The sequence below is a fragment of the Aureococcus anophagefferens genome (assembly GCF_000186865.1).
Source record: "Aureococcus anophagefferens unplaced genomic scaffold AURANscaffold_4, whole genome shotgun sequence".
NCBI classification, from domain to species: Eukaryota; class Pelagophyceae; order Pelagomonadales; family Pelagomonadaceae; genus Aureococcus; species Aureococcus anophagefferens.
Genome location: NW_008705564.1, coordinates 816698 through 826665, shown reverse-complemented (window position 1 = coordinate 826665; position 9968 = coordinate 816698). Strand labels below are relative to the sequence as shown.

General features: G+C 71.4%; 4 protein-coding genes across 4 annotated transcripts in view; 2 read left to right on the top strand and 2 right to left on the bottom strand.

Annotated features, from left to right (window-relative positions):
* AURANDRAFT_62064 (hypothetical protein) overlaps positions 1 to 724 on the top strand; it is a gene marked incomplete at both ends in the record, with an annotated part of 2810 nt that extends 2086 nt beyond the window's left edge. Inside the window, one exon of the mRNA XM_009036413.1 lies at positions 56 to 724. Coding sequence (XP_009034661.1) covers positions 56 to 724 — 669 coding nt within the window. The remainder of the gene's footprint in view (positions 1 to 55) is intronic.
* Positions 725 to 4288: 3564 nt separating this feature from the next.
* Positions 4289 to 5339, bottom strand: AURANDRAFT_2638 (hypothetical protein; the record flags this gene model as incomplete). The annotated part of the gene is made up of 2 exons (XM_009035879.1): positions 4289 to 4678; positions 4854 to 5339. Coding segments are annotated over 2 exons (876 nt in total), but the record flags the coding sequence as incomplete, so codon positions are not given.
* Positions 5340 to 7265: 1926 nt separating this feature from the next.
* AURANDRAFT_9132 (hypothetical protein) lies at positions 7266 to 7547 on the bottom strand (the record flags this gene model as incomplete). Its single annotated transcript, XM_009035933.1, has 1 exon — positions 7266 to 7547. A coding segment is annotated over one exon (282 nt), but the record flags the coding sequence as incomplete, so codon positions are not given.
* A 201-nt stretch (positions 7548 to 7748) lies between these two features.
* Positions 7749 to 9968, top strand: AURANDRAFT_22083 (hypothetical protein; the record flags this gene model as incomplete). The annotated part of the gene is made up of 2 exons (XM_009036414.1): positions 7749 to 8867; positions 9075 to 9968. The coding sequence occupies 2 exons, from the start codon at positions 7749 to 7751 to the stop codon at positions 9966 to 9968; spliced, it is 2013 nt and encodes a 670-aa protein (XP_009034662.1).

Genomic DNA, 9968 nt, shown 5'->3' with positions numbered 1-9968 from the left:
CGTCGCGGGCGCGCTGCGCTTGGAGGGCCGCGTGCGCTTCGTGAAGCGCTTCCAGGACGCCGCCGAGGCGGCGCTGTCCATCTTCGACCAGGTCATCGCCGACGCGCCCACGCTGCTGGGCCGGTCCAAGGCGCTGCCGTCCTGCGTCGCGTGCAACCGGCCGCTCCCCACAAAGGCCCGGCGGCCGGCGCCGCCGAAGCGCGACGAGCGGCCCGCGCCGGAGCCGCCCGCCGGCGTCGAGAAGCTGCTCGCGTCCAAGGGGCCCGACGTGCCCCGGCCCCTGACCGCGCCGCCCGGCTCGAAGCGCGAGGAGGAGCGGAAGCCCGTCATGTCCGCGAGCGAGCGCGCGCTGAAGATTCTGCACGCGCACCTCCCGCAGACGCAGACCTACGGCGCGGCGGAGGTCGACAACAACTCGACGAACGACCAGTCGTCCTACTCGCGGAATAGCGGCCCCCAGTACTACGACGACGCCGTACGCACGTACGACCACCGCGTCGGCGACAACACGGCGGCCTTCCTCGAGCAGCGCGCCCTCCACGACGCCGAGCAGGCGCGGCGCGCGTCCTCGAAGCAGGCCAGGGCCCAGGCGAAACTCGACGCGGGCGCGCTCGACCCGTCGAACGCGCCCGCGTACCAGCGGGGCTTCCGCGCGACGAAGCGCCTCCCGGGCAAGGCCCAGCGGCCCCAGTCCGCGCCGCGCTCGGGCCGCGCCCTGCCCTAAGCACCGTGACCGTAGCCGCGCACGTAGGCCCGGCGTCGGTCCGCCGAGCGACCTGCCCTATAGCTAAGCACCGTTACCGTAGCCGCGCACGTAGGCCGCTCGTCGGTCTGCGTCGCCCACGTCGGGGAGAAGGTGGCCGTAGGCCCGCCGCCACGCGCCGTCGCGCGCCTCGGCCATGAGGCGCACGTCCGGCAGCGGGAGCGCCGTCACGTCGGCCATCTTCGCCCGCAGCTGGAGGTTGCGGTCGCCCGTCGCGAGGACGACGGCGTCCCGGCCGGCGGACCGCCGCTCCGCGAGCGCGCACTCCAGGATGACCTCGTCGGCCGTCGCGGTTCCCGCGCGCGTTTCCGGCGCCTTCTCGAACTCGAGCCAGGGCGCCCGGCGCGTCGCCTGGTCGCTCAGGAACGCGTTGCAGCGCCGCGCCTTCTCGCCGAGGTCGTCGTTGCGCTTGAGGCCGTCCAACTCCTGGACGACGCGCGTGGGCAGCACGATCGCGACGGCGCCGCAGTCCTGGAGCAGGTAGGCCGGCGTGAGCCGCTCGGCGTCGAGGAGCACGTTCGTGTCGACGACGACGCGCAGGCGCGGCCGCGCGGGGATCGACGCGGGCGGCGCGGGCGGCGTCGCCGCGGGCGCGGCGACGACGGCCGGCGGCGGCGGCGGCTTCGAGGGCTTGCCGACGGCGAATTTGATTTGCGGTTTCTCGTCGTGTTGCAGGGGAGGCGTCTCGTTATTCTCCCGGGAAGGCTTCTCGTGATTCTCCTTGTGCGTGAGGGGAGGCGTCTCGTTATTCTCCTTGCGCGCCTTATCCTTGCGCGCCTTGACCGACTTCATCGGATAATTCTTTCGCACGACGCCCGTGCCGTCCTCCTCGAGGTCGTAGGCGCCGGCGGACACCGCGATGACGACGCCGGCCTTGATCGACCGGTCCGGCAGCTTGAACCAGACCTCGGCGCCGACGTCGAGCGCCGCGGGCGCGGAGACGTTCAACGCCGCGAGCGACGCGGCGAGCGCGTCCTCCGCCGCCGCGAGCGCCGCCTCCTTGGAGGCTTCAGTCGGCGCCGTGTCGTCTTCGGCGTCGTCGTTGTCTGGCGTCGCTGGCGGCGGCGCGCGCCGTCGTGTCATCGTCGTTGCTGCGACGCAAAATCTTGAGCTTCGTCTCATTGAATTCATCCTGCGTCAGCACGCCGAGGTCGAGCAGCTCTTTCGCGCGCTTGAGCTCTTCGAACTGGGACGCGTCCATGCTGGCCGAGAAGGAGAACGCGACGCTGCGGCGCGAGCGGGCGGCGCTCGCCCAGGAGAAGGCGAGGCTGGAGCGCGACGTCGAGCGGCTGCAGCGCGCCGGCGAGCCGTCAATCACGCTAGCATCGTTGCCACAGCTCAAAAGGTTATCCCATTCACCTTCAACATGTTTCCCCATTTCACGGCCCATTCACGGTCCCGATGACTGGACCGCGCTCAAACATGGGCTGCCGCGCCATCGTCGTCGTCCTGCTCCACCTCGCGGCGGCCACGGACCCGCCGAGCGCGCTGCCGACGCCCGCGCCGAGCGCGCTGCCCTCCGCGGCGCCGAGCTCGTCGCCAACGACGATGCCGAGCCCCGTCCCGACGCCGCTGCCCTTGTCGCCGCCCGGCGAGCCCAGCGCGCTGCCGTCTGCCATGCCGAGCCCCGTGCCGACGCCCGTGCCGTCCGCGCCTCCGGGCGAGCCCAGCGCGCTGCCCTCCGCCATGCCGAGCCCTGCGCCGACGCCCGTGCCGTCCACTCCGCCCGGCGAGCCCAGCCCGATCCCGTCGTCCATGCCGACGCCCGTCCCGACCGCGCTCCCGACCGCGACCGCCGCGACCCCAGTCCCGAGCGTGCTCCCGTCCGCGAGCCCGCTCCCGTCCGCCGCGCCCGCGCCCGCGCCGACGGCCACGCGCCGACCGACGGACCACTCGGACGCGCCGTCTTTCTCGCCGTCGACGGCGCCCACGGGGCCGACGTCGCTGCCGACGGAGGACAGCGCCGCGCCGTCCTACGCGCCCGCGGCGCCGACGGCCGCGCCGCTGCCCCCTCCGAGCCTCGCGCCCGCGCCGGCGCCGACGGCCGCGCCCGCGCCCGGCCCGACGCCGCCGCCCGCGCCCGCGCCGACGCGTCCCGCGCCGACGCCGTCGCCGAGCCCGCGGCCGACGCGGCGGACGCCGCGGCCGACGTTCCACCCCCGGCAGCACTGGCGGCCGCCGACGCACAAGCCGACGACGGCCGCGCCGACGGCCGACCCTCGGAAAAAGGACAACGACGACGAGGCGCCGCGCGCGGGCGCGCCCTACGTCTTCGGCGTCGTCGTGCTCGCGGTGCTCGCGCTCATCCTCGCGTGCGTCTGCTACCGGCGCCAGACGGGCGAGGCCGGCGAGTGGACGGACCGGCCGCGGTACCGCGACAACGACTCGCCGAACTCCGTCGAGCTCGCGAACTACGGCATGCGCCAGCAGTTCGTCTAGGCGCAGTAAGCAGCAGCGAGTCGCGGACGGGGTTGACGGGGCTTTTCGGCTGGCGGCGTCGGGGTAGACGTCAAGGCGACGTGGCCCGAGAGCCGACGCTGCGCTCGGGCATGGCATGGTGAAGTACAACACCAATTTGCATCTCTCGGCGTCGGGAATCTCTGGCAACGAAGCGGCCCCGGCCTCCGCCAAGCACATCGAAAGCAAAAACAACCACAAGCGCGACACCATCCGCGCACATCGCAATCCTCACCGCTCATCCCCACAATGGCCAACAACACGAAGACGAACACGCCCACGAAGCAGCAGCAGCAGCAGCCGCAGCGCTCCGCGCCGCGCAAGCCGCTCAAGAAGCAGCCGTCGCTGACCAAGCTCCAGAAGCAGCCGTCGCTGACCAAGCCGTCGAAGAGCCGCGCCGAGGCGCTGCGCGCGCCGCTCGCGGCCGTCAACGCGCCGCCCGGCTTCGCGCGCAAGGCGCCGCGGGCCATCGCCTTCGTCGGCGCCGCGCCGACGAACGCGCGCTGGGCGAAGACGCCCGAGGCCGCCGCGCGCCGGGCCGCCAAGCCCCAGAAGAAGCCGCACTACGACCTCGACATCCAGTGCGTCGTCACGCCGCGGAACAGCCGCTGGGCGAAGACGCCGAAGAACGCCGCGCCGCGGCTCCGCGCGTTCTCCGACGCGTCGAGCTCCGACGCGCCGCGGCTCCGCGCGTTCTCGCAGGACTCCGACGCGTCGAGCTTCGAGCCGGAGTTCGCGCTGGAGGTCGACGACGGCGTCGCCGCGGACGCGGAGCTGCTCGACGCCCACTTCCCGATGGACCTGCCCTTCGCGCTCCTCTAAGGCTTGTTACTTCTTCGCGTTGGGGTCCTCCGGGTCGTACCAGAGCTTGGCCGTGTGGAGGGAGTCGTCCTCGCAGTACTTGCGGTGCCAGGTCCGGCCCGGGTGCCAGAGGCGGTCCTCCGGGTCCGTCCGCGCCAGGTTGGCCGACGGCACCTCCGCGGCGGCCTCCTGCGCGGCGACGCGCTTGATGTCGGCCTTCTTCGCCGCGCGGAGCGACTTGCGGTGGAGCACGGCGTACTTGGACGTGTCCCAGACGCGCGCGGTGCGGTCCGCGGAGCCCGTGACGACGCGCGTGTGGTCCGCGGAGATGGCGCAGGACGTCACCGCGCCCTTGTGGCCCTTGATGCGGTGGCGGACCTCGCCCGTGGACGCGCCCCAGACGATGGCCGTCCGGTCGTCGGACGCGGAGACGATGACCGTGCCGTCGCGGCTGATGACGCAGCACGTCACGTTCTTCGTGTGGCCCTCCAAGGTGTGCTCGATCTTGCCCGTGGACGCGCACCAGAGCTTGACGGAGCAGTCCCAGGAGCCCGTGACGACGCGCGAGCCGTCGCGCGAGTAGTGGCAGGCCGTGATCGTCCGCGCCTGGGCAGGGAACCAAAATATGCAAGACGACTTCAATCGGTTTCGACACTTCTTTCACTGTCTCGCCCAGAGAAAACGACCCGTCCAAAAATCAGCCGAAACGACCTCGATGTGACCGAGACGGGGAGGTTTGCAGTTTTGCCGGATAGCACCGGTCGTTTCCGGCGCGGGTCCGCGCGTGGCCGTCCAAATGCAACTTCTCGATGTCGAGGCGCGCGTCCCAGACGCGCGCGGTCTTGTCCTTGGAGCCCGTGATGACGCGCAGCCCGTCGGGCGAGAAGGAGCAGCAGGTCACGCCGCCCTCGTGGCCCGCGAGGACGCCGTACGACTCGCCGGTGAGCGCGTCCCAGACGCGCGCGGTGCGGTCCTCGGACGCCGTCGCGACGAGGTGGCCGTCGGGCGAGTACTCCGCGCCCTCGAGCTTCTCCGCGTGGCCCTCGAGCGTGAGGAGCTTCGCGCCGTCGGCCGCGTCCCAGATCATCGCCGTCGCGTCCGCGGACGTCGTCACGACCCGCGACCCGTCGGGGCCGAACATGCAGCTCTCGACGGCGCCGCCGTGGCCCTCGAGGACCGCGATGTTCTTCCCGCTGACGGCGTCGTTGATGCGCGCCGTGCGGTCGTCGGAGCACGTGACGACGCGGCCGCCGTCGGGGCTCACGTCGACGCAGCGCACGACGCCCGTGTGGCCCTTGAAGAGGGGCAACGCGACGCCGCCGAAGCAGCTCATGATGGTTGGTGTGCGAGCGGCGCGGCGGGCCCGCGGGAGCGTTCCTGTTGCGATCAGAAGATGGTGCGACGGCAGCCCATCGTCTGGGCAAGAGCGCTGGAAGCTCTCTAGAAGATGTTTGAAAACCCTCGCGATGGTTGTTGAAGTTTCGAGTTTACACGGCCGCGGGCGCCGTGTAGAAGCGGCCGACCTCGCTGCGGTGCTTGATGAAGTCCTTGAGGGCCGCGTGGGGCATGCCCCGGTGGCGCGCCGAGGCGTGCTTGAGCGGGTCCCGGAAGTAGGGCTCGCCGAGGACCTTCTCCGCCGTCGGCCGCTGGCGCGGGTCGCACGCGAGCATCATCTCCAGGATGCTCCAGGTCTGCGCGCCGACGGTCGCGCGCAGCGGGCCGATCATGGTCTCGTCGAGCATGGACGCGGCCGTCTTGCAGCGCTCGACGTTGACCGCGCGGATGCGCTCGTACTTCGTGTCGCCCGGGTCGTCGCTCGCGCAGACGGGCGACTTGCCGAAGAGGAGGATGTGCCAGAGCACGCCGGCGGCGTAGACGTCCTGGGCCGGGTCCGTGAGCAGGCTCGGGTGCTCGTGGCAGGTCACGGCCTTGAACTTGACGTCGACCGCGTGGTCCAGGGGCCGGTCGTGGTTGCTCCCCCAGAGCTCCGGCGCGGCGTAGATGTAGTCGAGGAACCGCCAGAAGAAGACGTCGTCGGGGCTCTCGCCCTCGACGCGGGCGATGGGGGCCAGCAGCGCGAAGCCGCCCAGCAGGGGCCGCGTCGCGTCCGGCGAACCCGCGAGGACGTTTTCCAGCCGGACCTGGCGATGGACGAGGCCCAACGCGTGGATCTTCTTCAGGGCCTTGAGGATGTCCTTGATGATGCTCTTGACCGCCGCCTCGCTCCAGGGGTTCGTGCCCGCGAGGTAGCGCAGGAAGTTGCCGTGCTCCATCACTTCCGTGCACACGTCGAGCGTCTCCGCGTCCCTGTCGACGAACGACGCGACGACGGGCACGAGGCAGTCCTTGGGCGTCGCCTGCGCCCGCAGCCGCTCCAGGCCCACGTGCGCCCGCTGGAGCTCGACGAAGGACGACCGGTCCGGCGTGACTCTTTTGTGGGCCACGCGCAGCTTGTCGCTCCTCCGACGCGCCGTGAAGATGTCGCCGTCGAGCCGCCCGCGCCCGAGCATCCTGCGATCCGGGTCGTCCTCGAAGACGTCGCCGAATTTCGCGTAGCCGCCCTCGGGCACGAGCGGCGCCAGGAACTTCTGCGTGCTGTGGTACTTGAAATCGGGGTCGTGGACGCCCTTGCCCGGGAACCAGCCCGTGTCCATCGGGTTCCGGTTCTCCAGGGCCTCGAGCTTCTTCCGCTTCGACGCGCCGCCGCCCATCGCACCGAATGCCCTTTGGCTGCAGCCCAGCTCGAGACCTTTCTCAGCTCACATCGTCCGCGTTGGCCAATCGTAACTCCCACGGTGCCTTTGTCAACGAAAAACATTTACTCCGGCGGCCAGACCCAGGACGTCTGGCGCGTCTCGGCGTTGTAGTAGTAGGTCCGGCCCGAGCTCGCGTCCGTCGCGCTGGACCACTTCGCGTACTCCTCCCGGGCCTTGGTCGCGCCGCCGTCGTCGATGGTCCGGCCCTGGCTCCGGGCCATGGCGTTCGCGACGGCGTCCATGGCCGAGGCCGTCTTCTCCGCGTCGCGCCGGCGCCGCTCCTCGGCCTCGTCGACGGCCGGCGCGGCCGCGGCCGCGGCCGCGGCCTCGGGCTCGGCCGCCGCGTCGTCCGTCGCGGCCGCCGCGGCCTCCTCCGTCTTCCGCTTCTTGAACCCCTCCGACGTGCCGTAGCCGCCGTCGGAGAAGTCGCGCGCGTCGTCCCGCTTCTGCTTCTTCTCCTTGGGCTGGTGCAGGCCCCGGCGGTCGAAGCGCAAATCGTCGACCTTCTTCCCGCAGCGCGCGCAGATGCCGTGGTGGTGCGCGCACTCCTGGCAGTAGTGCGCGTCCTGGGCGACCTTGGACTTGCAGATCTTGCAGCCCCGCACGCCCGCCGTGAACCGCTGCGTGCGGCCGCGCACCTGGAGCAGCGAGTTGCGGTACGTCGTCGCCCGGCCGCCGTCGTCGCCGCCCGTCACGTTCCGCGCGCCGTCCTTCCACTTGTCGGGCACGATGACCTTGCTGAGCTTCTTTTCGCAGTCCTGGCACACCATGACGGCCGCTCTCGCGCAGGCGACGCGCCGGAGGGAGGGGGTGCAAGAGATGTGCAAGGTGAACGTTGCCGACGTGTTGCCCTCCCGGCGATACGACTGCGGCCGAAGCTCGTCGGCCTCTCGTGCCGTCCGCCCGCAGTGCGCGCGTCCCCAGGGCCTACGACAGTTCCCTCGACAGCCAGCCGCCGCGCCGCCTCAGCCATGCCCGTCTACGACCTCAAGCGCCTGGCGGCCGTGCCGTCGGCGAGCGAGCTCGTGGACATCGTGCTCATGCGCACGCAGCGCAAGACGCCCACCGTGGTCCACCCGGGCTACAAGATCACGCGCATCCGGTCCTTCTACATGCGCAAGGTCAAGTTCACGCAGCAGACCATCTCCGAGCGCCTCGGCGCCATCGTCCAGGACTTCCCGCGCCTCGACGACGTGCACCCGTTCCACAGCGATTTGATGGGCGTGCTCTACGACCGCGACCACTACAAGCTCGCCCTGGGCCAGCTGAACACGTGCAAGAAGCTCTGCGAGACCGTGACGCGCGACTACGTGCGCCTCATCAAATACGCGGACTCGCTCTACCGGTGCAAGTCGCTCAAGGTCGCGGCGCTCGGGCGCATGATGACGCTGCTGAAGCGCCAGCGCGCGTCCCTGGGCTACCTCGAGGAGGTGCGCAAGCACCTGGGCCGCCTCCCGGCGCTGGACCCGTCCGCGCGGACGTTGTTGGTCTGCGGCTTCCCGAACGTCGGCAAGTCGTCGTTCATGAACAAGGTCACGCGCGCCGAGGTCGAGGTCCAGCCCTACGCCTTCACGACCAAGTCGCTCTACGTGGGCCACATGGACCACCGCTACCTGCGCTGGCAGGTCATCGACACGCCGGGCATCCTCGACCACGAGCTGGAGAAGCGGAACGTCATCGAGATGCAGGCCGTGACGGCTTTGGCGCACCTGCCCTGCGCGGTGCTCTTCTTCGTGGATGTGTCCGAGCAGTGCGGCTACACGATCGAGCAGCAGTCGAGCCTGTTCCACAGCATCCGCGCGCTCTTCGCGGACAAGCAATTGGTGCTGGTCGCGAACAAGACGGACGCGAAAAAGGTCGAGGACTTGGACGCGGGCCGGAAGCAGCTCCTCGAGGACATGCTGAGCGCCCACCGGACGAACGGGCCCGGCGGCGACGAGATGGCGAAGATGGTCGAGATGTCGAACGTCACGGAGCAGGGCGTCGCGGACGTGAAGAATCTCGCGTGCGACCTGCTGCTCGCGCACCGCGTCGAGAAGCGGCGCGCGTACCAGGGCGGCGCGCGCGTCCGCGACCGGCTGAACCGCTTGGTGGTGACGCCGTTTGACGGCGCGAAGCAGCCCGCCCTCGCGACGGCCGTGCCCATGACCGACGGCGACGACGAGGAGCGGGGGGCGTCCATCCCCGCGTCCGTCAAGGCCGCGCGCGCGGCGAAGAAGCTCGCGAAGGCCGCGGCCAAGGCCCAGCAGGAGGCGGACCGCCTCGAGCTCGCGGCCCTCGGCGCGGCGACGATGGAGCACGGCACGACGCCCGACGCCGTCGAGGACATCCGCAAGGTCGCCGCGGCCGCGCGGTCCGAGGCCGACGCGGCCGAGGCGCGCGTCGCCAAGGCCGCGCCGCGGCCGACGGAGCGCGACGTCATGTGGCGCAACGGCGGGCCGGGCGTCTACTCCGCGGACCTGACGCGCGAGTACATCGGCCAGCTCAAGTGCGACGAGTGGCGCACGGACTTGGTGCCCGAGATCATGGACGGCAAGAACGTGCTCGACTTCGTCGACGAGGACATCGTCGCCAAGCTCGCGCTCCTCGACGAGGACGAGGCCGAGGCCGAGGAGGGCCTGGAATCCGCCGCGCGCGAGGCGGCCCACGCGGCGCTGTCGCCCGCGGAGCTCGCGCTCGTCACCGCCGTCCGCGACAAGAAGGTGCTCAACCGCCGCGTCGCGCAGGCGGCCCGGGGCCGCCGCAACGCGCCCGTGCCCCGCCAGGCGCGCCTCCGCTCCGAGGGCGCCGCGGGAAACGACGAGGACGACGCCACGGTCCGCGGCCGCGCCAAGTCCGCGGCCGTGAAGCGGACGCGGTCGCTGAGCCGGCCCTCGGAGCGCGACGGCCGCGCGGCCGCGCGCGCCGAGGCCATGGACGTCGACGGCGACGCCGACGCGAACCCGGCGAAGAAACAGAAGCGGTCCGCGAGCCGCGGCGACGCGCACCGGTCCCAGTCGCGGCCGCCGCCGCGCGACGAGCAGGGCCTCAACGAGGCCGACCAGGACGCCGCGCGCGAGATCGGCAAGAAGATGCAGAAGAAGATGAACCGCATGGCGCGCTCCGGCGAGGCGGACCGGAAGACGGGGCCCAAGCTCATCCGCTGGATGAACGAGGGCAAGATGGGCCGCGGCGCGCGCAACTGCCGCTGA